We start from the raw sequence: 26679 nt of genomic DNA on the forward strand, positions 1-26679 counted from the left end.
GGGGAGCATGAGCCCAGCGGCTGCATCCCGCCACGGCTCTGCCCTCCTGGCAGGCCCGGTGCCTCCTGCCCACACGTCTCCAGGAGGAGGTGGAGGTGCATGGGGCTCCGAAGGGGCTTCACAGGCTGTGCCAGTCCACAAGCAACCCCGGGAGAGGGAAGAAGGAAAGTGTAACTACCAGGTTACCAAAGCAGATTTTCTCTGGGAGTCAGTGGAGCCCTCTGATCCCTCCTACCATATTACTCTTGGCATCCAGCCACATCCCCATCCTCTCCCAGCAATAGGCAGCTTAATTAGCACAAGTCCTGATTAGCTCTTGCCCTCTGCTTGCAGTGTACTAGAAAAACAGGAGGTTTCTAGGGCTCTCTGCAGTTCTTTAGAAGCAGCCAGGTGCTCCAGAGCCAGCTCTCCAAGCTGCCCTGCCCTGGCCATGCCTGCCACACGGTGCTTTGGACACTGCTGTTGCAGTGGCTGCTCCTGCAATCAAAGCAGGGATGTGAGGCATAGTCTTTCATCATCCCTCACTGTTCTCTTAGGATTTCAGTAATGGCCTCTTCCCTCCTGTTGCTTTGCTGGCTTTTCTGCTTGGCTTTAGCAAAGAAGATACCTCATAACAATGCACACAATGGCCAGCCCATAGCCTGATGATTCAGAGCATGATGGGGCTACTCCACCCATAGTAAAAACTTGGGTGTGATTTTGAGAAACCCTTGCCTGAGGAGCTGGGAGGACTGCAATGACAGCCCTGCCTCCCTCATCTCGGGGCAAGGGTTTGCTATCAGGGCTCTGTGGGTTGTGGTGATGTGAACCACTGGGGACAGAGCTGCTCCTTGCTGAGGTTCTTCCCGCTGAGCTGAAGAGCCCAGTCCTTTCTCTGCATGATGCCTGCAGTTCATTTTTTATTTGTCCTTTTCCCTTCAGCTTTCCTGCTCCTCCCATTCCTGTCCTTCCAAGTTTCTTGCCCATTTGGGGCTCCCCTCCTCTCCCTTTGTAGTTCTCACTTTAACTCTCCCTTTGAAAACACTTATTATTGCTCTACTTTTGCTTTGCTCCTAGGACATAAACACCCTTGAAATGACCCCTGTTTAAACACAGCCTTTACCCCTTCTCCCAACGCTACCTACAAGCGCCAACAGGCGTGTGATACTAACATGCTGTCACTCCTGAACTAACCAGGCAGGAGTCTAAATGGCAGAACAAGGGGGCAAACATTGCCTGCTAAAACAGAAGCGAATTTGAGACCTGTTAAAAAAGGAGACCTTGTGTGCATGTGCAGAGCTACAGAAAACAGCACTTAAAACCAGTGGTGGCTAAGGCCTGCGTTGGTGCGACAGAGCTGTGAGCTGCACTGTCCTCACTGGTGTGGCACTCGCATCTGTTGGCACTCAGGTACCATGTTTGGCCTGGAAATATGTTTTAATCACTTGCTGAAAAAACTCTCGACTCTACTTCCCACCAGCGCTGTACAGCTTACTCTCCTCCAGGATACTGTATTCTTTATAAATAGGGCTGGACTGATCCGCACGGCTCCCGAACACCACATTTCAACTGAGGGCAGCAACGGGGAAAGTCTTATTTGTTTTTCTCTAATAGACCGAACACTGTGGGTTCAGCCCAGAGCCAAGGATGTTTCGTACGGTTTCTTTGTTGTAAATCTGTCTGTCTCCACACCCTCCCTAAGACAAATGCTCTGAGCAGTGGTTTCTTTGCCAGTGTGAAGTCACTGGCTGTCAAGGATCTGCACTATTTGAAGTAAGCTGAAAGCAAATTGTTGGGCACAGACCTTCAGTTATTTAACTGTTCTGCAGCTGGGGTATTGCTGGTGGGAGGAAGAGAAGAATTCGGCGTTAACTGGGAATGGTGTACAGGGCTTCCACACAGGCAGGAGAGCCCTGTGGATTAACTCTGCTTGCACATTCAGCTGATCAGGAAGTAGTTATATCTGTGGAGAATTTGGAGTTTTTATGTGTCTACTTTGTGGGTTTAGCAGATTTCAGCATACAAGGCTGTCTTGGCATTTCTGCTGTTAGTTTCTCTGTCCTCATGGATCTCTCCCATGGGATTAGAAGCAATGAAGTCCACTTAAAAACTGAAAATGAGGTTATATGATTTCAAAAATCAGCAGAGGAACTCCAAAACGGCCTGAATTTCACTTCACCTCCTGTTTTGCAGTTCAAGTTGACAGCGTCATGTTAGCATTAACATCAGCCACGCTTACATTCACTTCCTTCTGAAGCACATGCAAGCACTGAAGACTATGCAGAGGACCATACACTTTCAGTTTTGAAGATTTATAAAATTTGGGCTGGGTGATGTATGGTTTTAAGACCAATTGGCGAACTCTTTCCGTCAGAGGAAAGCAGAATGCAGACTTTGTGGTCATTACCACAGTCAAGAGGGGGCCCTTCACCCCAATGCAGTGTGTGTCCTCGCCAGCTGGTTGGGATTGTATGGTCCCTGGGAGCCCTGCAGCCTCACTGGGGATAGAGCCAGATGTGCTTCTGGTGCCCCAAATGTGCTTCAGATGCTCCCCCCATTTCAGGGCACAGGGGGAGAGAATGTACAGATAATTACCCCGGGGCAGAAGGTGTTTAGGTGGCCGTTGCACAGAGCTGGTGGCACTGACCTGCTGTGACCAGCTGTGAGGGACTGCCCAAGGCTGTGAAGGCATCCTCACTCACAGGTTCTCAGGTGACACAGGGTGGCGGGGAGGAAAGCAAGTGGCCCAGGAGCTGATGGAGCTCTTTGCATTCCCCACTTTCTTGAAGCCTCGACATAGGAGAGGGCAGCCTGGTGGAGGCATGACAGGTCCTGCCAGCCTCACGCTTGCAGGACACAGCAGCCTGGGTCCGAAGGATCCCTCATTTCTTTAGCTGTAGGCACCAGGAGGGTGCAGGGAGGCACCTCTCCCTGCAGCAGCATCCCATTGACTTCTGGGAATCACCAATGCCATGTGTTTCTCCAATGCTGGTTCATTCAGTGTCAGCAGCAGAGCGGGTGGGACATCCCCACACCCCAGCAGTCCAGTCCTGATGCCTTCTCCTCCGCCCCAGGCCTCTCCCTCGCAGCCTCCAGGGATCCGCGGTGCTCCCGCCCTGATGGGGTTGTGCAGCAGGGAGGCAGCCAGCAGCACACACACAGAAAATGATGCAGTCACACACTGCATCCATGTCCTTACTGCTCCTCGGTGACCTCATTTTCTGGGTGTAGCTCAGAGTGCAAAAACCACCAAAAAAAGGGGATAGGGAAGGGAGGAGAAGAGATAGAGAAGAAGTGGCAGAAAAGCAGAAATAAATGCTGCAGTTTTGAAAATAACTGTGGAAAAACCCAGCTGGCTCATTATCCTCACTTTTGTAACAGTAACATTGATCCTATTTCACCATCCCACAAGCACATACTCTTCCGATAGTTTTATGGTTTCAAAAAGATTAAGATCCGGATAAGCTGCACAACACCACTGCCTCAACTGCATTTACCAGTTTACATTTACTAAAAATCTGGCTTTTGGTGTTTCATAGATTAGTGTGCTGACAGATTGAAAAATGATAGAAAGGGAGCTATTACCCTTCTCCCACATTGCTCATATTTAAGATATTGCTGAGCACATTAATTGCACGTTGTTCCCAGTAGATCAAGCTGAACTTTCATTTTTGAAATCTGTTTTTACTCCCAAACTGTTCCACTATTTGTGGAGTTTGGCAGAGAGTTTTACTCCTGCTGTACTCGCAAAAAATCTGCATTACAAAATACTGACAACTGGCCGAATATAACCCCAAAGAGAAGGCACCTGCTCAGGAAAGCCAGCCCATCCTTTTGCAAGCTGCAGCTTCACAGAGGAACCGGCACATTTTGGCCGTGCCTGAGGAGCCAGGCAGCGTGTGAGGGGCAGGCTTGCCAGCTGCCCCCAGCCTGGGCTGCTTTGGCGCAAGCCATGCCACTTGAGTCTGTCACAATGCTGATATTACAGAAGTATCACGCCATCATGTCACCTCACAGCAATGCACTGCTCTGGGTGTGAAATCTGTGGGGTTCTGCAGAAATGAACACTTTTTTTCTCTCTTTCTCTCCATGCCATTTGGGGAGCCCCCAGTGGAGGGGCTGGCACCCAGCAGCCCTCCCAGGATTTCAAGCTGGCCCTTGGTGGCACAGGGAGGAGGACCACGGTCAGCTGCTGAGGAGCAGCCCCGCTCCTGCCCTTCCCTTTCCCCATGGCCAGAGAGGGGAAGTTCAGATGCTCGCACCAGCACATGGTCAGGGTGGATAGTGGGGAGTCAGAGTCGGAGGCACAGCCAGCCAGGGCAATGCAGTGCATCGCACCTTGTCATTTTAATGCCACATAGAATTTGGGCTTTCTACGCCACGGAGACAGCAGGACTAGAACTACCCAGTACTAGGTTAGACATGTTCCCAAGCAACACAGATCTGCTGCCTGCAGGCCAGCAGGTGGGCTGCTGGTTTGGGGCATCCTGAACTTGCTGTAGCCACCTGAAACCCAAGCTGTCCAGGCAAAGCTGGTGTTCGTCAAGTCCGGGGGATTTCCGAGGAAGTAAATCCTGGTGCATAGTTGTTTTCAATGCTGTTGTGATCAGAGAGCAAGCCTTTAAATACGAAGGGATACCAGAATTTGGAGTGTTAAGGATAAAGTGTGCAATGTGCCAAATGTAATTGTTTTCCTTTTGCAGCCTGTTATATTCAGATGCTGAGGAAATGATTTAATATTTCTGAACATGTTGTGATTTCATCGTTCGGTTCGGCAAGGGAAGTTTGAGAAGTCATGCAAATTAAGATAAACATTAAATATGCTGTTAGTACTTTATTTGCCATGCTGAGTTTTTTCTATAGCGGTGCTATACAGGGTATGCAGGCCTAGGGGACATCAGTGTCTTCACATGGAGGCAAAATTTGCAGCAGTAACAGGGGACTGAAAAAACTTAACCTATATGTGACTTGCCATTGGCAGAACCAGTCTCAGGAGGTGAAAAGAGAAGGTACTGGGGGTGATACAGCTCAGGACCCGTGCATGCAGTCCTGAGCCTGTGCCAGAGGCCACTGGGTTTGCACCCTGGTGCTCATTCCCAGCTCCGTCAGTGTTCCTCTCTGCAGGCCGGTGTGAAGTAGACAGAGCATGAAACGATACACTGAGAAAAAAAGCACAGGTCTGCAGAATCTCACAGGCAGCATTCTCACAGTGGAGCACAGAAATGTGAAGTTATCTCCTAAGCATGGGAAGTTTACATGATTAATGTTTGGATACTCGAGCTGACTTTAACCAGCTGACTTTGTGAAATGCACCTAAAACATGAAGGAAAGCGGAGCTTGCAGTGTGCAATTTCTTCAAACCCTTATCCGTGAAAACCCTGTTTTCTTGGATGAGATGCAGGGCACAATGGCAACAAAAAAAATTTCTGGCAACCCAGAAAGAATTCCTAAACAAACAAAAGAAAACCTGGCACAGGGAGCATTGTTTAAATTTTTCCTAACATTTATGTATTTTAAAATAAAAAATTACAGGCAGTGATGCTGTGTATTATGAGCCATATGAGCGATGGCCACTTTTCCACAAACTAATGAGAAGAAAAAATAATTCTAAAAATGTTTAAAAACCAGCTCAGCCTCCTGTGAAGTGTAAAGCAGAGATTAATTTAAGACAGCTTTTAAAGAAGAAGAAAACCCAGCTCTGGAAATGTAACACTGCCTAGCAGAATACTTAAGGGTGAAACGAGACAATTTAGTTGATGAGAAGACAGCTGAAACCAGCAGAACTGCAATCAAACAGATTTTTAAATTCCTTAGCGTAGCTGGTTTTCCAATATTGTACTTTGAAATAAGCAAATGGGTGTAGAACCAGCTATTGAGCACTTCCAGCCTCCTTCAGTGTTGTTGAGGTTCAGCTCAACCCCCTCTAGAGCTAGCATGGGCCGCCTAATACACCCACCAGTAATACACATTCATACTTAACGTATATGCCATATAGGAACAGACTTCATCCAATGCATTTCACCATGTGTTTTGCTTTGTGTCTTCCCCACACTTCTAGAGTACTTTTTAATGCCGTTATGATATTTACTAAATAGGCGTGACAAATAGCTCCCAGGTATAATCCAGTTTGTTTTCTGTAAATATTCAATGCAGGAATCTGGCCGGTGATGACTGGCTTTGGCCGAGCATCTGAATCACATGGCACAGCGCTGTTTCCAGTTGAAGACTGGAGACACCCAATTTCTTGAATTCGCATTTCAGTGTTGAGCGCAGCCTGTGTATTACCCACAAAAACCAAGCCAGACCCATGAAGGGAGAGTTCATCTTCTGATGTGGTTGACAGAAAGGCTCCTCATCAGTCCAGAGGCAGATTTTTTTTTTGTTGTTCAGATAATTTCTTGATATCGTGTTTCCATTTTTGGGAATCTCTGCATTTCTCAGAGCTTCCTGTCAAAAGGAGGACCTGCCCCCCTCAGATCAAATGGGAGCTTTGCCATTTGCATCAGTGGAGTTTAAATGTCACCGCAAAGGCCAAGTTGTTCCCATGGGACTGATTTCAAGCCAATACGTAGATCCCAGCAGAGGTCTTCAGAGTCTGTATAGCTAGGAGCATGCAGTGAAATCAGGGCCCCCTCCACGTGAGCTCATGATCTAGAGCTCATCTGCATACTAGATAGTTGATGTTATGCTATTGGACCTATTTCTATTTTTCTTTCTATCTTTGTATGTATGTCCAGAAAGGTTTGCTCTTATTTTCAACACGTGTGACCTGGTCTCTAAGACAAGACCTCCCACACATGTGCGCCTCCTCCCTGTTTTTCTGCTTGCCTCCTGCACACTTCCTTTCTCCTGGCAATTTTAGGAGTGAAATGAAGTGCAAAGGTCAAAGCCTTTGCAGCATGTAGCTGTGAATTCAATAAGGCTGTAAAATAGAACAGACCAGATTTGGCCCACAGTGGATGTGGAGGATACGTCTTTTTTATTCCTGTGCGCACGAAGCTGGGAGATCAGCTGGGCTGCTGAGCAAAACCCTGAACGTGGGTTCATTTCCCTGCATTGAACCATGTTGTTATGATCAGGCAAAGTGTTACAGCGTAAACATTTGCAGCTTTTATTCTGATCCTGCTGGATACTCTGGTTTTCTTCATTAGGTTTGACAGGCTGTTGTTGAAGGGTTTAGTTTAAAAAAAAAAAAAAAAAAAAAAAAAAAAGCAGTGTTGTGGTCCCCTACTAAAAGAGTCACTTTGCCCAATTTCCTGTTTGTGTTCCTTCTCTTCGGAGCCCTTGCATCATGTGAGCACAGACAGTTATAGATAGGCTGTGTGACTGTTGCTGACCTCACACCACATGTTCAGTTAACAAGGTGAAACAGCAAAATTTGTTCTGTTTGTGTAAAGAATACTGAGAAAACTGCCGGTTCCAAGTAAAACACAGGGAGAGGGACTCCCGATAGCCCGAGGCAGGGTGCAATCTCCAGGCAGCTCTTTCTGGTCTTTAACTGCTTTGCACATCTGTATTTACATCGTGCTTCAGAGTTACAAGAAAGGGGATTAGCCCCAACTCTTATTTCTTTCCTTAGCGAAGCAGGTTTGGAGTCCTTCCATAAAAGCTATTAGTTTAGCAAATTTGCTCAGAATTTGTCCAAACTTCAGTCCCTTTGGTATATGTATTTTCCTGTACTTGCTTCCAAAAACGACTGAAAACTCCTGTGACTTCAGTTATTCAGTAGATGATCATACCCAGCATTTGTATTTCAGAACTATTGTTCCTTAACCGACCTGGCAGCAACCTAATTTTCACTGAGATCTCAAGGATCCAGGCAGGATTTCTAAGAATCCTTCAAGATTATGTAGGACTTTTGGATTAGAGCCATTCTAAGAAATGGAAATTTACCTCTATTCAAGATTATATCTCATTACTATGTTGGTATTAAAAAAATTATTGTGAACGAGTCAGAGGGATCTTAAGGTTTCCAGGCCATTTTACACAAGTACTTTTCATGTAACAGTAGGCATCCCTGCCGTGCAGCATGAGGTTTCCATGGCACTTTTCCCACTAACAGAAAATGAAGTTCTGCTGTTAAATCCAGGAAGACCTGTGCCAGTGTGTTAGTTTCTCCTTTCTCCCTGTTTTCAACTTGTTTCTGTAAAAAGCCCAATCCTGTATCCTAAGAAATCAGAATTTCTGGAGTGGCACTAAGCCGGAACAGCGGGTATTTGTCCATCAACCTCTGCCATCTTAACAGGTAAATAAGGATTTCAGATGGAAAAGTTGCACCATAAGTTGGTCAAACAGATGTGAGTGCATACCTGTGGGTGTACAGAAAAGCATCCTGATTATGAGGAATACAGCATAACTTCACAGGCGGGTGTATACCAGTGACAGGTGAACAAATCACAACATAAGCAGCACGTAGTGATCATATACCAGTTGTCAAGTGCTTTAGGATTTAAAGGTGAAAATAATCACTGCAGAAATTTAAGCTGTGTTCAGGGTAATAATAATGGCATTTTAGATACTACACATAAACATGCTGTGCGGGAATATGGAACTAAAACTCTTGGCTAGCCAGTAAGGCTGTAAACATCCTCATGTAAAGAGTCCTGCCTGTAAGTCTTCACCTGTCACAGAGCTTAAATGCCTGCAAAAATGTAGCAGCAGTCAGAAGGTGTCACTTGGGGGGCAGCTTAAAGGAATTAATGCTTCACTGTGCCTGCCCTCAGGAAGGAAAAAATGTGCTGGAGGAGAGAAGGGCTCTGGGTGGGAGGAGATCCCTGAATGGCTTTAATCACTTCAGTCCTGTCTTCTGCTGCTGGGACCTCTACTCTGAGCTGTGACATACTTTACATCCCCATTAAAAGTGAAAAAGACAGGCAAAATGAAACAGAGAGGAGAGTATGAGGATGTTCACGATATGAGTCAGTGTCCACCCCTGGCTGCTCCCACGGTTTGAAACCCCCCCCCTCGGCATCACAGCTGCTTGGGCTGCGGCATGCAGGGGTCCAGGCAGGACGGGGTCCTCATGCCTTCCCTGGGCAGGGGCAAGACCAGCAGGCCAAAATCAGCTTCCCTCCACCCATGGCGTTTGCTCACCTGTCGCAGGATGATTGTGATGAGAGCTGGTGGCCCAGTGGAAGTGCTGGCAGCCCAGGCGGTGGGTGGCCAGCCCAGGGCCAAGGCTGTACTAGGAGCGCTGTGGCTGCCCGGGCTCTGCCCCACCTGGAGGCTTCCCAAGCTTGTGTGGATCTCACACCACAGCTGGATTTCTTTTCCTTAGCTTGATTTTTCATTGGTTCTCCAGATCCCTTTGGGCGCTGCTTTATAACGATGCCGAGTCACAAAAATTTTGGTTGCTTCCTGAAAGCATGTGAGACTGTCTTTACTGTCTTGTTAGTCTCAATGAAACACAGCCAAATGCAGTGGGGGAGTTACTTTATTTTTTTATTAATACCAATTGTGTCTTTTTACTGGCATCCTGCTGTTGAGATTGCTGGCTGGTCCTGGCTGCTTGGTGCTCCTGACAAATCCCACTCAGCCACAAGCCTCTCCCTGGGAGGTGCAGCCCTCCAGGCCACAGCTGGGTTTCTGCCCTGTGGAGGCAGTTAGTTCTAATTTCATAATGACTGATCCTTATGCTTTCTATAAATGAGTTCAAAGGGGCCTGCACATATTTGCAGGGCAGCTGTTAACAAGAAAAGCTCCAAGCTTTCAGCACCACTGCTGTCAAAATAAGAGGCAGAATAGAGAAGTCATGCCCGGGGATGACTAAGGGGAGGGTAGCTTATTTACTTCATGCCTTTGTCAGGACTTCACTGTTAAATGAATCCACTGAAAGAGGATTGCCATCCCTTCTTCAGTGTTTTGTTGCTACAGATTTCACAGGTAAGGCTTTACTGGCCTGGAGACATCTCCACAGCTTTGTGACTCTAGGAAGCAGTGAGCTCTGTGAAGCGCTGGCGTAGGTGGGGACAGTTGGGTCCTGCCTGCACCGCATGCCCCGGGCAGGGGGTGCAGGTAGTGCTGTGAAGCCGTTTGACACATGGCAGTCCCTGCAGGTGACATGGAGCCACGGTGTTTTTGTGGTGTGGTAGGGTTTGTTGTAGCCCAGATCAAGGCTTAGGAGTTCTTCCCCACAGCAGGATCTTGTGGAGTGATATGCCCTGTCAGCATCTTCCCCTGCAAAGCTCAGGGACCCATCCAGGGGACAGGGCATTTCTGCTCTGCAGGAGAGCCCCTTGAGACCCACCTGCCGGGAGCCATGGGGAAAAGTGAGAAGAGAACAGCAGTGCTGCTCCCCTTCAGCGGCATCTTCTCAAACAGTTCCTACTTGCATGAGGAGCAAGTCAACTTGCCAGTGTCCTCAGAGGAAACTTCTAATCAAAATGTTTGTGAGAAGCACAGTTCTGGTTTCTTTACTACTCTTACTAAAGGATGGGGGACATGAGTGAAATGTCATTTCTTCATCCAAGTGTCTGCTTCCTTTGTCCCTTCCCAAAATGCAGTGGTGTTATTATTAATTTTACTTTCAGAACTTGTTTTCTTATCTTCCACAAGGTTTTTAAGAACTCAGAACTCCCAAGTTTTTGGGTCACTATGATTTTGACCCTTCATGCCCAGATGAACCCATTAGCTTTACAAAGAATCTGCATTGTTTATTAAAGAGCAGTGACTCATTCTGTTGCAGATGTTTGTGTATGTAAAGCACTGTAAATATTATGGATTAGAATGTAGACCAGGCAGTGGGAGTGTGTGTAGGTTAGCAGGCAACATATTACCCTGGGTCTTATTCTCCTTCTTTTTAAGTGTGTGTCTTTTTTTCTTCACAAAACACGGGTTTCTTTTTGTGAGAAACAGAAACTAAGGAAACCTCTCTGCTTCTACAGGACGTCATCTTAGATGCATTATTACAAAGCTTTCATTGCACTTACAGGGCAGGAAATTTTTTGGTCAGTGTTTTTAGTCAATTAATGTATCTGTACCACCTTGAAAGGAAAAAGGTATTTCCCCTTCCACTATGCACTCATTGCATCTCCTCCAAGGAAGAGTCATGCTGACTTTCTTGAAACAAGATTCATTTAGAGTCATACTGAAACTACCGCGATCAGAAAGACAAGTGACTCAATAAAGGACTCATGACTTAGCAGATGGAAATACAATGTTAGACTGTAGTCTGTCCTGCACTCATTGTATGATGGTCCTTTGCACAGGGTAAGCCAGATCATTAGCTGTGTTGAAAGTTGTTTTGTATGGGAACACTGGTTAGCTCAGAGCTTTTTCCCCACTGTAGCTGCGCCCTAACCTTGAGAAATCAGAGCTGTAGTGGGCACGATCAGGCAGGGGCATGGAGAGCTGATGCTTCTTCAGCACCCATGGGAATGCACCTGAGCTTCCAGGCACCCAAGCAAAGGGACAAATAGTACTGAAGAAAATGTCTCCTTCTATTCTGTAGGTTAAAGAGAATTACATGCCTGTGGAGGCAGAGTAAGGCCCTAAGGGAGGAGTATTCGTCTCTGAAATTGAGTATTTATTGATTTTTCTTTCCCAGCCATAAACCATAAGTTTTAGCCTCTCACTGTTGAAGAAGTTGATGAGATCTGTGTAGAAAATAAGGGAAACCACACAGTAAAGGAGACAAAATCCAAGAGAAGCGTTAAACCAGTGGGTGATGGGCAGTGAGCTCAGCTGCTCCCATTGCGCTGCACAGGGACACACTGGAAGGGACAAGCAGGCAGCCTCATTAGGGAGAGATTTATTATGCAGAGCTGATGGGAGCTGCAGACCAACAGCCACAACTGAAGCAGCAAAACCATAACTCCAGCTGAGGGACGGGCTGGGTGGTTTAAGAGGTCTTTTTCATCTCAGATTTCTGCAAGTGAGTTAATCGAGTGCTATTACTGAGCAATGCAGGCTACTGAGCAGAAGGCATGAGCCCTTCTGCAAGGGTCTCACAGTCCGAGGAGCGCGAGCTGTGTGGGGCTGGCCCTCTTCTCTTTGCAGTGGTACAAAGAGCTCCCAACAATGTCCTTGGTTCTTTGAACGTGAGGATGCTTGCTGGGAGCTGGTCCTGACTCCTTCCCAGTGCACAGGTCCCTCTCGCAGGGACCGTTCTCTGCAGTCGCAACACCTCCCACTCAGTGCAGGCTGGGGAAGCTCTCTGAAGTTAAATGGTCTTAATGGGCTTAGATGTCAGCTGCTTACAAACCTGTCTATGTATGAATTTTAACTTCCTCTTTTAAGGCATTTAGAGGAAATGCTATAAAGTTCCGCCTAAACTTTTTTTCCCCAAGAATATGTCTAAAAATTGTTCTTTAGACAAAAGACAGCCTTTGAGAACTTGTGTCTCAAGTGCTAGCACTCCTGTGGCACTACTGCCCTGCAGCTCTGCTGGTTCTCTTGCCCCGAGCATGCCTTGTGGCTCGAGGCAACAGAACCGCAGTGAGTAGCAGGAGGAGCACTGTGCACACAGGCGCTCTAAGCCCTCAGCCAGCCATAGGAGGGAAGCCATGCCAGACCCTTCTCTGGTGGAATTTGTTGCTTTCTCTTTCCAAGGGAGTTTTCCAGGATGAGAGCAATCCCAAATGTTCAAACCTTTCACAGTCCGCCCTGTCACTGAGCTCTCGAACTCTTCTTCCAGTGTCAGACCTCCCCACAGCAGACCTGGGGACGAGTGCGTGTCCTTTGCCCAGAAGCATGACTGCAAGGCCACCAGGTGGGTGAGGAGTCAGTACGCATCCGCTGTTCATTCTGCTGCTCCTTGCCATCCCCTTCACTGCATTTTGTAAAATGAAGATTATCCTCATGGGGGAGACATGAACATTAATTTAGCTGGTAAAGAATTTAAAGTTTGTTGGCTGTTCTGTGTTTTGTTATTAAAACCAGAAAAAATCAAAAACCCACAGGACAAATTATATTTCAGGCCAATTTACCTCATTTAGCTTGTATGTGCTCTAATTAATTATTTAGATGTCAGATACTGGATATTTTGTACATACAAATGAAAACATGGTCCTTAGACAGAAGGTAGGTGCTGAAGGTCCTTGGCTAAACACAGGCACTCAGCTCTCATTCCTGTGTTGTTAACCAGCTAGCTTTTCTTCAGCACGTACTAGGTTTGCTCGTGGCCTGTTTTATCCAACATTGCCATGGCAGAGCAAATGTTTGCATGTAATAGCAGCTCTTTTTAAACCTCACACCACTTATTCAGCAGAAGCAGAGACGTCAGATTGTGGAAGTAGCGATTGCTTTCTTAGAAACTCTACTGAAATGGAAACAGAGCTATTCCTCTTCCCTTCAGAAGTGGCTCTGGAATTCCCAAAGTGAAAAATTCAGGAGCAAGATGAAAACACTGATAGCTTGTGTTGCACAAAGCAACATGCTGGCATCCAACCAATGCTGCTGCAAATTCTTTCTTCCTTTTGGCACCAAACTATTCCACTTACAAAGGGCAGATGAAAATTGTTCTAGATATATGTTGACTATTATCTGATGGTAGTTGTGCTTTTCTGATAAAGCATTCTCTCTAATGCCAACAAAGCTGTGAAGGACATGTAAATGTATCATCATCATATCATTCCTTTGTCAAGAAGGAACTAATCTCAAGAGACCCCCAAATAAATATAAGATTTATTCTGGATGCATGGATCCTTTCTATAGTGTAAGTGAGGAGCCTAGGCTGGATCCCAGGAATTGATTCCTATTTAAGTATATAGGTTACTTCATCTTAACCATGGGAGCGTAATCTTTCCCACTTAAACTGATCCAAATTCTCTTGTAAATTTAGCAGTGTGTGCAGCTCCAGACTAAATACTGTCGGATATTATTGGCTCTGATCAGCTGAATAAATCCCTCCTCGCCACAGCCCCGCCACTCTGGCCCTGCCGGCTCCTTGGATGGCCCTGCCAGCCTCAAGCTGCTGTGGGGGCTTGAAGGTACTCTCTAGCCTGATATCAGCACCCTACAGCCAACACAGGCACTGGTCCTCTGGGCACAGGCTGGCAGTGATAGGGACTCTGAGCCCTACAAGTCGTGAGGAGGAAGGTATTGCAGCAGCACAAGGGTGCAGGTTGATCATGCACACAGTGCCGTGCAGGACTGGGGGGAGCAGGGAGCACAGCTGCTTGCTGTACCACGGGGTGCTGGCACAGCACACCCTTCCCAGCGAGGACTGTCTGAGAAGCCCCCTCCAGCCCCAGGCAGGTGGTCAGCACCTTGTGTCATGGTGCTGACACAGGCACAGCCTCTGGTTTGGGTGAGTGATGGGGAAGGGGAGGAAGGCACACACCGCACCACACCGCATCCTGGTCTGTGAGAGAAGGTCATGCTCTAAAGACAACCAGGAACTGTGACAGGGGAAGGAGGAGGCAGCCGTGTGACTGGTAAATGGTAAAAAGAAAACTACTGACAGTGTACAACTATGTAAAACCCCACTGTGCTCTGCCATGGGGCTGGGATGGGCACTGGAGAGGAGCTGCTGTGGGGTATGACTGCCTGCCCTGCAGGGCAGGTGCTGGGAGGTGCCAGGCACCCTCTGCACCTCCAGCCCGGGCTGAGGAGCCCTGGCACTGCTTCAGCAGAGTGGACTGTGTAGTACATGAGCTGCCTGGGTCCCTGCAGCTGAAAGCTGCTGCCAACATCTCGTCTGGCCAAGGTGTGCCACAGCTGGGCTCCCAGTGACTCCAGTGTGCTGCATCCCCTTCCCCTGGGGAAAGGAGACATGTAGCTCATTGCAGACAAATGCCAGGAAAATGAGGAGAGGATATTTGACTCTTGGAGATAAAAGCCTCATGCTGAAAGGTGTGCCAAAACCCCCGCTTTGCCTATGCCACGGAGCAGGGCGAGTCCTGTGTATTGGCAATGTCAAACCTGCTCACGTCTGTTTGCAGGAAAGCTGCAAGTGTCTCAGAAACTTGGCACATTGTACACTCAGCATTGTAGGATAAGCAAAAACATTTTGGAGTACAACATTTTGTGAGTAAAGGCACATATCAGTGAAAGTTTCAGAATAGAAATGAGCCACTGCAGGAAGACAGTGATTGGACTGGATAGGTCAAATGGGAGAAGAGGTGCAAAAGATGGTCCTTCAAGCCCACACATGCAGGTAGCTACATTGGTAGTCATTGCCACCTTCTTTCCTAAGGAGTGGAGGGGAAAAAAAGGAGCCCAGAGAGGTGAGGCGCAAGTGCACTCTGTCTGTATGGATGCAGTTTGATGGTACAACAAAGTTGATGTTAAGCTCATCCCATCTCCTCCCACCCTCCTACCCCCTTCCTGGTGGTGCTCCCCATTTCCCAGTGTGGGATGAGGCAGTTTCCACTGATTTTGCTCCCTGAGATGTCTTCCTTTGGCAGCAGGCAAAGAGCAGCCCTGGCAGCAAGCGAGCTCGCTGGGCAGCACCGGCAGACTCCCCACTGGCCACAGCCCTGCGCTGCTGCCACCCCACTGTGGCACCTGTACTGATTACAAGGGGGTTGAGCGCTTAAACATCGTTGAAGATCTGAGCCTGCGAGTGCTGATTCACCCGCGCTGCTGACTCAGGCTGCACCTGTTTAAAAGCTGCCACCCCTCGGTGCCTCTCCCTCCCCTTGGCTCCAGGTCCAGCGGTGGGTCAGCAGCACGGGCAGGGTATTTGCTCTGGTCCCTGCTGCTTACAGCAAGATACCACCATCCGTTTCAGAGCACATTAATATTTGGGGCAATGAATGGCAGCAGCCAAGGGCTGTTAGCTTGCCCAAGCTTGCAGTATCACCAAAGCGCAGTTCCTCTGTCCCTCTCCACCTCCCACTTTCCTGCATGTTTCCTACAGCTCACATAACCCCCACAAGAAAAAACTACTCTGTTTTCACCAGATGGGGTGCTGGCTGGCTGCATGGGCTCCACCATGAGCCTGAGGAAGGCAGTGAGGGTGGCTGTGCGGGAGATGGAGAGGGGAGCCCACCCTTCCCAAGGGCAGTGCAGATTTGGGCAGCTATCTGGTGTTGTTTCCCCTCAGCCCTGTTTTCACGGCTGCCCAGCTATGATAGCCAGTTTTCTCACACAGCCTCGGCCCTGCTCTCCTCTCCCATCATAAGCTGCACTGACTGGGCACCTCTCCATCTCCAGTCTCACAGTGCCAGCCTGATAAGCCTGATCAAATGGTGTATCTGCAGGGAAGCAGGTTATCAGGCAGCTTCTCAGCTAGTACAAAACCAAAACCAGCACAGCCACAGCCACTCACACCACGTCAAAGCCAGCCTTCGCCTCCAAATGGAGGGACCGTGAGCTTTTCTGCAAACCTCAGCTGCAGTTTTCTCTTTCTTCTCACCAGCTGCTTGGGTTGCACTGAAACTACAGACCCCTTTAGACTCATGAAAATTAAAATGCTATGGAAATGGGGATGGGTACCGGGTCAGCCTGCCTAAGAGGGTTGTACTGGCCACCAGCAGGTAGCCCTGAGCTGGCCCTGGCTTCAGGGCTGGGCTTCCACCTCCCCACAGCTGCATGGGTGCCAGACAGGAAGGGTGTCCCCAGCTGCTGCTGCTGCTGCTGCTGCTGCTGCTGCTGCTGCTGCTGCTGCTGCTCCCTCTCCCTCTCCCTCTCCCTCTCCCTCTCCCTCTCCCTCTCCCCCTCCCTCCTTCCCTCCTCAGCTTGCTCATGTGCAGGTGATTTCCATCCAATTTCCATCAGAAGGAGCCAGGTGTATTTAAGCTGCAGGGCTGGCAGCTTTAGAAGAGGAATGGGAAGTGGTCTTGCAGTTTTGGTGAAGGGCTGATGGTGCCCTCTCTTTTCTACCTTAGTAGCATCCTTCTCTGGGAGGCAAGGGGGCAGGTCTTATTTGACTTGCACTCCTGAAGCCTTTCTCTTTTGTTGTTTAGGGATGAGAGTGTGTTAGGGCATGTGACCTTTCTGTCCTGATGCATCTGTGGGGTGTGTATTAAGCCTGTGTGGCACTTGGATTGCAGGTGTCAGAGGTGGGGACTCTTTCTGGGACTATATATGTGTGATACCTGCTGGGCTGTATTCCACTGTTGAAGCCTGCTCATATTTTTTTTTTTGGGGGGGGTGGGGGTGGTATGTGTGTGTTCTGGTTTTTTCCTGGCTCCCACAAAATTAGACTTGTCTGAGGTATCTCAGTAATCTGTTATCTCTAGTTACTTTCAAACCTCAACAGGTCATGAGGGCAAGACTTAGGGTTTTTTGTGCAATATACTTTGCACCTCACCACTGCTTCCTGTTTATTCTTGATGTGATCCCCCTATCTGAAAAGCCCTCCTTTACACAGGTTGGTATGTGCTTGTTCAGCCTTGCAAGAGCTCCCTCTATGATATTTCAGTCTCTGGTCCCTGTATATTGTTTTTGAATAATCTTTTGCTTTCAAAATAGATTAAGGTACTGCTAGGCTGAACAGACTTCTAGAGAAACTTTTGGAGTAATATTGACAGTCTATGAAAAGTTTGCTGCATTGCAAGGCAGTATCTTTTGAGTAGGAAAAAAGATGCTTTTTCTTTACGAATGATTGTTACTATTTTTTGTTGATCATTTTAGCTATCACCATGCTCATGGGAACTTGGTGTCAGTGAAATCTGCCAGTGTTGATCCTAAACTGTGCCAGTAAGGGCCCTTAGATATTAGTGAAAACATCCTGAACTCAGCTGTTTTGCCTTAGGCCAAATGGCTGACTGTCTTTAAAAAGATCCACTCTTTGCAAAATGAGCATGATTTTTAACTAGAACACAAGCTATCATCCAGGTTTACATCCTTGTGACAAGTCATTTTGCGAAGAGTACTTGAATAAGGTTCAGGTAGAGAGGTTGTGGTTGTTGTTCAGATGTTTCTTTAATGAATCTTTAACTCTCACAAAAGCAATTAAAACAGCTGGGGTTGTACAGCTGTTGCAGGTGCCTGGGTGGTATGTGAGCCCCTGCACCTTTCTTGGGCTGCCATCAGAGCTGGGGCAGATGCAGTCACCTGGGCCTTGCTGAGTTGGACATAACTTTATCCAACACAGTTTTTATGGAGTTTGGTAAGGGGGAAAGCTCCTGATGTCTTATTTCAGCTTTTGTCTATGGAACAGAGCTCAGAGTGGATTTCTTTTGGCCCTCAAAGTGTGTTGGTGACAGTTGTAATCAACATCGAGATGCATATACTGTTGATGAATAAAAACAGCTGCTGGAAAAAAGGGAAAATACGTTATTTTGTTCCTAGAAACATGCATATACAGTTGTAAAAATTATATTGTATCTTAGTCCTGCCAGGACTTCATTTCAGTATGGAACCCCACACCTTCAGTCCCATGGATCTATGTATATGTGACATCAGTGTTTGGTTGGGTTGAAGGTCTCTGGAAGCAGTGTCTGCTTAAATAGACATCCTTCTGCAAGGCTTGGAACTTTACTGTTTGACTTTTTAGCGTTACAACTCCCTTAAGGTTTGTTCTGGTCTTTCAGAAGTAACTGGCAGCTCATTAACAGCTTTTTATTAGCACTGAAAACCATGGGAGGGAAGCTTCACTGGTCATCTGGAGGCCTTGTCTTTGCTGGGCAAAAGATGTTTGTTGCCAGATAATTAGCTCTCATACTGCAACACAGAGTGCACTCCTAGGTGTTTTCATTTCACAAAGAAAAAAAGTGTTAGAAGCCTTCTATAGATAAGATGGTGAAGTATCAGATCGTTTTGATTAGACTGTGCTGACAGACTGAGGGTGAGAGGAGGGGAGAAGTCTTGCTCCTCTTGACCTCCAAAGGGACAACTCTTGCCTTTTTTCCTATCAGAAATGCAAGCTCATAGCAAGCACTTCAAATCAAAGTCACAACTTGGCCAGCTTATCAAAACAACTATAAAACCTCAAGGAAAATATGCATGTGTGGGCTGATTGATATATTATGTGGCTAGCACTAAAAGGGCCCTGTTTGTGCCGTTTGCAGGCATGGCGGAAGCGCTGGTTCGTGCTGCGCAGAGGCCGCATGAGCGGGAACCCAGATGTTCTGGAGTACTATAGGAACAACCATTCCAAAAAGCCCATTCGGATCATTGACCTCAACGAGTGCGAAGTGTTGAAGCACTCCGGACCCAACTTCATCAAGAAGGAATTTCAGAACAACTTCGTCTTCATTGTGAGAACCACCTACCGCACCTTCTACCTAGTAGCAAAAACTGAGGAGGAGATGCAGATCTGGGTGCACAACATCAGCCAGATCTGTAACTTTGGACATCTAGAAGATGGCACAGGTAGGATCATACTTGTCTTGGAGGTTGGGAGGATGATCTGTGTCTGAGCTCCTTGCACAGCAGCACCCAGTGTGGGAGGAAGCATGGACCTGGTTGGGCTGGATGGGTGGTGTGGGACTCTGTTTCCTATAGCTCCACACAGCACTGAGATGCTTGTAAACCCTGATTTGAAAGTTATCAGGGATCTCACTTCTGAGTAGAAATAATAGCTGGCTACTTGGTCTCACTTTGAAGCAATTCCTGCTAGAATAAACAGCAGGTCCTTAAGTAAAGGTACTGTTTATGTGAAAAGCTGACTGACTGTTATCTTCTGGGGCTGTTTATTTCATTACATGTCCCACATTTATTTAGTTTGGCTTAATGTAAGACACCTGTTCTAGGAAAGTGTCCTGCAAAACTTGCATTTTTCTCAGGCTTTGCTGGATGTGGAATGTTCACAGTCTTGGGTGCATATGCACATACATATATCGACAAAAATACTGAGCTCTCTTAGTCTATTAATGAGAAGAAAAATAAAGAAAAGGCAGAGGACAGGAGAGTGTTAGAAGTGTGTGTCTAGACTTAAGAGATGGTCCTGCCAGTCAAGCATAAAGTCAGCCTGTTTTGCCAGGACCTACACCTGTATATACTCAGCAGGGTGAATGTCTTGGAAAGCTTCCAAGAATCAACCACTCCAAGATGTATGTAGCCAGCGATTAAAGTTGGGACCTGTATCATCATTAACTTACCTTTCAAATGAGACAATTGAGCTCAGATAACAGCAATCTGTCTTTCCCTTGATGTTTCCAAGGGGCGTATACAGCAGCAATTTGAGACCTTCATAGGAAGTGAGTCAGAACGAAGTAGTTCACCATGATGAAATGTAGTGCAAGAGCAGAAGAGGGTGGTGATGGAGGTACTGGATCCCAAGGGCAGTAATATATTTGGGGCCATCATAGTGTGGCTCAGCAGATTATCCTGCCGTTGTCCCTGTGCTGCTGCTCTCAGACTGCTACTGGCGTCTTCAACTGCTGCATAGCCATACCATCACTTTGTAACTTGAAAGGAAATAAAAGGCCATGGTGAGATGTTTTATTTTAGTCTATCCTGGTTCCTGGCTTTCTTTAATCTTCTCTTCAGTAGTTTATTCCGCAGGGAAATGGTAGTGGAAAGAGCACTGCAGTGGTTCTGTTATAAATTTGATGTCTGCTCTCTTCCCATTTACTTTAGAGACCACCAAGAAAATGTACTGAGATATTTTTATGTGACAGTACAAGCTTCCCATGAATGCAACTTGCAAACTAGAGCTGGTAGCTTTGAGGGATTGGAGTCAGTTCCCCTTTGGAGCTTGGTTGTAATTAGAGATATCCAGTAACCCCTTTCCTACTGATCTGCCCTTGTTGATGCTGAGATGTTGGTCTTGTGCTGCTACTTCTGGTGCAGTATTATTTTAAATACAATATTACCAATTACTCTGAAACGCAGGTAAGGCTTTCCATGCAAAACAGAAAAGAGAAAAAATAATTTTTGCCTCTCAAATTTACACACAGACCTGTGCTGACACTGTTGAGGATGTGCATAGGAAGATGTGATCTATGGCAGAGGAGCTAAGGCAGCTGCTGTTGCCAGCACAGATGAATTTATACTGGGAAATGTCTGTGCTGTTTTGCTGGCACAGCATTGCTTGTGAAACTTGCATATGGGCAATACTCAGAGTATTATACAGTGATATTTCTCTCACAGCAAAGATTGCTAGTGTAGACACTGATGGACAAGAAGTGACAACTCTTGGCACGGCAGTTGGGAAGGCTGACATACCAAATTTCCAGTCCATTCAAGGCAGATATTGCTGGAAAAGTTCAACAGTGCGGAGCATTTTCCTTGGTTCACTGTAAAGTCTGGCACCTGAATTTACAGCCCTCATCGAAGACTACATAAGCTAAGCTTCCAGGCATGCACTTAGGTATCTCTAATGGCCAATAGCTCATAAGATATTCTATTTACCCTGCAGTTCATGCTGGTGAGGTCAGGTCTAGGGTGTATGTGGGTCAGGTTGCAGGACATGGTCAGATCATCTGATTTAAATCTGTTTAAAACTGTTACACAAGTTGCACATCACATTTCAAACAGTTGTTAATTACTTCAGATTTTTGGAAGCACCTAAATCCCCCAAGAGCCTGTAAGCTTAAACAAATTACCCTTAAAAATTAACATAAGAGAGAAGCTCTATTAAATGCCATATGCTTTTTTAACTTGAATGCTACTGTGTTAAAAAAATAATAGTCCCTGAAATGAATCATCAAAAGAAACACGCATCAATTGCAAGAAATTTTAATAAGCTGTTCTGTGTATTAAAATGAATCTCAAAGCCGATATGATATTGAGAAATCAATCACTCTTAATCCTTGCATCTGAAAATTTGCTGTGACTTTGAGACCAAAACCAAATCTGCTGCTTTCTCCCCTTAATGCAAAGAAAGTGCAGCCACAGGTTTATGCAGTGACTCAGCTGTAAACACCGTCCCATTGTTCCAAATTAGTCCCAGTAGCCAAGAAACTGGATGAACAGCCAGGTTCTAGTCATCGAAGGCCTCTGGTCTGACATGTAAGCAGCCAGATTGCAGACTGAAGTTAGCAAAACTGTGGCTGGCCCTGTGAGGACAGCTTTTTAGTCAACAAGAGAGAGGATGGCTGAGAGACAAGGCAAAATGTGAGCTCCAGGCAGATGTCAGGAAGCACCTGGAAGGGCGACTGTCAGGAAGGACTTGCCAGCAGCAATCATCATGCTGCAGCACTCGGCTGCCATAAGAAACTGTGCTGCTGGCTGTGCTGAAAATGATGGAGGAGCTGGCACCTTCGGGGGAGTCAGCTGGAAGAGAGAGGAAGAGGCTTCCTTCCCTATTTTCCCACCATTTCTATGTAAAATCTTGCTTCCACCTCTGGTGAAGGCTCGCAAGTAGAGCACTTGTTCCCCAATCCCACAGTACCTGGGGATTGAGAGGACACTTCAGGCAAGTGGCTGGGCAGAAGAGCAGATGAAATAAGGTGCACTTTATCCCATATGCAAGCTGAAGCCATGATTAATTGATATAACACAATATAGCAGCTTTTCATTGGAGAAACTGCTGTGAAAGTTGTTTAGCCTTTTTCATTAGGAAGCCTTACTTTTAAAGATTGTAGCTGTGCATTGAATGCTCCCTCAGGCCATGCCTTGGCAGGCAGCTCCTCAGCCCAAGAGGGATCTTTTGTCTTGGGTTCTCTCTTCACTTCTTCCACAGGCTCCAAGTATTGTTCCACATCCCATGTAAATGCTTTGCTCCTTCTGGATGCAGCCCTTACCTGAAGGTCCCTGCTGATCATTATTGCTCCCCTTGCTCTATTCTCTCCCACAGCACCCAGTGCCACAGTGGAGCCTGGTGTCCGTGGGGAGCCTCCCTCACTGGTGGCCCTCCCTGCACAGTGCATAGGGTGGCCCTGTCCAAGTCGTGGCCTAAGTGACAGGTTACCCTTGGTTCTCTCTTGGCTGCTGACATTTGGATTAGAGCGTTTCTGTTCCTCCACCTCTCCCTCACCTCTGGTTGCGTGTTCACTTATCCTTGCCCATTGCTGGGACTTTCTCCCTTTCTGCCTGCTCCCCTGATGGTTTCTTTGCCTCCTTAAATGTCCCTCCCTTTTGTTTTTCTTTTACCAGTGTGCACAGATCCTGCCCCCATGGCATGGGGACGGCCTAATTCCCCAGGACCTTGCTGCAGCCACACTGGGGAGCATCTCCCCCAGTCAGGGCAGCGTGCTGGGAGCAAGGGAGCCAGGACCACCGCAATGCGGGGACTGTGCCCTCCTTGCAGAGATGCTTTCTCCTGAGCATCTTCATTTTCCTGCTTTGTTCCCATACAAAGCAGGGCAGGCAGCATCCAGGCAGGCTTGCTCGCTGCCACACCTGGCCCTTGCACAGGATTTCAGGGGAGGTTGATGGCTCCTCCCGGCCCATGCTGGAGGACAGCCTCTGGAGCTAGCTCCCTCCACACTTCCCTCTCGGCAGGAGGAAATCCCCTCTCAACTGCATGGACTCCAGGCTGTTCTTTACTGTCAAGCTCTGGCCCCTGGCCAGAATGGGTGGGTGGCATTTCTACCTCCTTGATGTGGCAGTGCAGCCTGGCGGGGAACTGCTGTGAGCAGGACAACCCTGTTTCACTGTGTCCCTGCACTGCTGCTGTGCCATAACAATTTTGGGGAAATGAGATGAGGTCTGTAGCAGGTGGGAGAAGCCCTCTGTTTCCCCAAGCTATGGCCCTGCATCGATGGGGAAAGTCACTGCACAGGATGCACACGCAGTGACTTTCCCCATCAATGCAGGGCAGAGATTTTTTTGGGTTAGCACCCACTGAAGCAAGTTATTCTGGCAGCCAAAGCCTCCTGCTGCCTCTCTGGCAAAGGGGAGGACAGGCACCAAACCTGTTCTCTGCCTTCTTACTGTTGAAAGTGGCCATGCATAATTTATTCTACTCAGCTGCTGTCGTGGTACAACTTTAATGCATGCTGATTCGGTTACCAGCAGAGCTGGCAGGGACAGGGATAGTCTGTTAGGAGCTGGCTGCAGGTCTCTGAGCCCCTGAAGGTTAGAAGAGGGCAGGTCTGCGTTGTCCCCATCCCTCCCTCCTACTCACAACAGTTGCCATGTGGTCTGCAGCTCGAAGCCTTTCCTGATGGGATAATCCGTGGCTAAACCCTGTGAATACCAGATGGAGTTCAGGCCTGTTCATTCTCTGTGTTAATAATCCAGAAAGTCATTAATTTCTTTCCTATGCACTGTGGCGGTTTTTAGTTGTTGAGTTTTGTTTGGGTTTTTTTTTCTTTTTAAATGTGGTCAGATGGTGACGTGAACATGCTTTTCTGAGGTCCCCATGGAGTTAGCCTGGTGCATATTTGATCATCCTCAGCTTGCAAGACAGCTCTTAGTTCAAGATTTGAAAGCAGGGTTACTGTCTGAGCCAGCACAATGAACAAGAGAAAAGTTATTTTTCAGATGGGAAGGCTGCAGCCCTCAGCTCTGCTTTGCAAATATGAAACTCTATAAAAGCCATTCCTTCCAGATGCTCATTGCTGAAATCCTGCTGCTCTTAGCACCTGCTCAAAATTAAGCAAATGCTTTGCTTAAACTTGAATTTAAGCACGTGCTTATGTGCTTTGCTGACCAGGGGTCCACCAGTGCACCAGACCCCCAAAGGTAACAGGAGGAAGCAAGTGGTTACTGGTAGATGGTAAGGAAAGAGGCAGCTCCCTCCCCAGTTTAAAGGGATAAGGTGTGGGTAGTGCAGGGGGAGAAGATAAGCTGTCTTACCCTTCTGAGATCAGAAAGATGACAGGGTGAAGCCCACTGTGGCTGGTGTGGAAGTCTGGGTCACTAGAGGGTTTTGTTTGTGCTTAAGGACGTTTTTGTCTAACCACCCAAGTCTTGGCAGTCCTCTCCATCCCTCCTGACCTTGTGTATACACCTAGCACCTCCCAGGGTTGAGAAGTGATTGCAACAATCCAGTACAGTGCCAAAGGATTGTTGCTGTGTTGAGATGAGGACTAAGTAGAACCTGTCAGAGGATCTCAGGACCTCACTGCACAGTGCAGGATCTGGCCTGCAGCATGCACGCAGATGGTCAGGGGCTGGTTCCCAGCATTGCCAGCAAATTCTGGGTGTCAGAAATCTGCCTTCTTGCTACACTTCGGAGGCATGTTTATGCTTGGTTTGGTTTTATCAGCAGGAGCTGTTTTTTTGTTTTTGCTGCAGGGTTTTTCATTTTGAAGAGTTTTGCAGCTTTGTCTCAGACAGTGTTTGTGCTTCAGCCAGAGAGATGGGTAACCATGGCTCCGCAGGTGTTGGGGACAGCTGGGGCACCCAGGGAGCACTGCCTAGTACCCGTGCAGGCCTGGCAAGGGAACTGCCATGCAGCAACCTGAAACTTCATTAGAAAAATCATATTCTCTAATTGAGGGCTTGTGCTACTGGTGCTGCTGTCTGAGCTCGCTGCCAGGAGCAGATGCCTTTGAGGAACTGCTCTGCAGACACCCCAGTCCCCTCCCGCTCCACAGCTGCCCATGGTGGGAGGCCCGACTTGCACTGAGGACTCGATTTTTTTTGAGTCGGAATGCCTCAAAAGCTGGGCCAGAGGCTGTGCTTAGCCTTAGTTGTGTGTGGCTCAGCCATCACTCCTAGAACCCTCCTGCCCTGCATCGCCAGCTTTCTAGCTGGGATGGAGGCCAGGGAAGCAGCAGAGCCAGCCTTGTCTCTGCTGCCTGACGATGCTCAGGCCAGACAGGTATGTGTGCCTCGGCCGTATGCTGCCAGTGAATGGTGGCCTTGGTGGTCGGAGGTGAACCCAGAGCTGAGCAAATGGCTGGTTCTGTGCAGCCTGGGCCAACCCTGCTGCCTGCAGCCCAAACCTGCTCCTCTCCCCACCACCACGCCTCTCTGTGCCAGGGGGAACCGGTGTTATGCCTGAGAAAGGAAGGAGTGGGGAAGGTGTCACTGAGCACAGGCTCCCCTGTGCCTTGTGGCCTCCAGAAAAGGAGTGTCCCTTTTCTCAGCAGAGCCAACAGGCCTCCAGCTGGGCAATAACAGCTATACCATGGCTCTTGTGGATTTGATGCCTAAGGAGGCATAAGGAGTTTGCAGACAAGTTCAAAGATGCAACAAATCTGGGTACTTTGTGAGCCACAAAGCTTAGTTTTGTCCTCTGAGATCTAGAAAGCGTGAAGAAATCAATCCCTTTCCTTGTTGCCATTAATTTGAACTGTTGGATATTAATAATTAATTATTTGCATTGGGTCCTAAAAAATACTTGATAAAGCAGACTGCTCTGCCTCAGGACTTTCCTTGGCAGCAGCTGTCTTCCTTAATATCTGCAGGACAGGTGCTACAGCCCTGCAGGAGTGGGGGACCCCAGAGCAAGATGGGGTCTGCAGCTCCTGCGGCCCCTCGATTTGGCAGCTGGCTTGTCCAGCCTGGTCAAGGGCGGCAGCTGCAAAATCAGGCTTCCCTCTCCCCAGAATCGGCTTTTGCCTTGACCCACTGCTGTTCTGGGGTAAAACATCCCTGGTGCAAAAGCAAGGTGGTGATGGTCAGGAGAGGCAGTGGGCCAAGGTGAGTCAGAGCCATCCCTCAGCCAGGGCCATCTATTCCCATTGCAGGTTCGGTGGAGAGCCTGTCCCACACGACCTCGTCCCCACAGCCATCGCCGGCCGCCTCCACCCACACCTCCCGCATCGCTGATCCCTCCTTCTCAGTCAACCATGCTGCTGCTGATGTGTCTGCTGCGGAGGAGACGCCCAGCGAGTCAGAGTCAGTCTTCCTCCCTGACTACCTCTTCCTCTCCAACTGCGAGTCGGGCAAGCTCAGCCACAACAGGTAGGTCTGGGGTCTGCCAGATGCACTGGGTTGGAGCTGCCCAGTGATGCCCTGGGAAACTGGGGCAAACTGTTCCCTGAGCCCATCACTCAGGGTAGGCTCCCAAGCACAACAGGTGGTCTG

At 47.9% G+C, this 26679-nt stretch overlaps 1 protein-coding gene across 4 annotated transcripts in view; it reads left to right on the plus strand.

Annotated features, from left to right (window-relative positions):
* The window catches only part of GAB3 (GRB2 associated binding protein 3), a 71145-nt gene that overhangs the window by 27239 nt on the left and 17227 nt on the right, over positions 1 to 26679 (plus strand). For all 4 annotated transcript variants that reach the window (XR_012634359.1, XM_074915288.1, XM_074915286.1 and 1 more), the window contains exons 2-3: positions 18879 to 19182; positions 26340 to 26556. Coding sequence is in view for 3 of the 4 variants with exons in the window: in XM_074915288.1 (XP_074771389.1) it covers positions 18879 to 19182; positions 26340 to 26556 (521 nt within the window). In the remaining variant the exon portion in view is untranslated. The remainder of the gene's footprint in view (positions 1 to 18878; positions 19183 to 26339; positions 26557 to 26679) is intronic.

This window comes from Athene noctua, chromosome 11, assembly GCF_965140245.1.
Source record: "Athene noctua chromosome 11, bAthNoc1.hap1.1, whole genome shotgun sequence".
NCBI classification, from domain to species: Eukaryota; Metazoa; Chordata; class Aves; order Strigiformes; family Strigidae; genus Athene; species Athene noctua.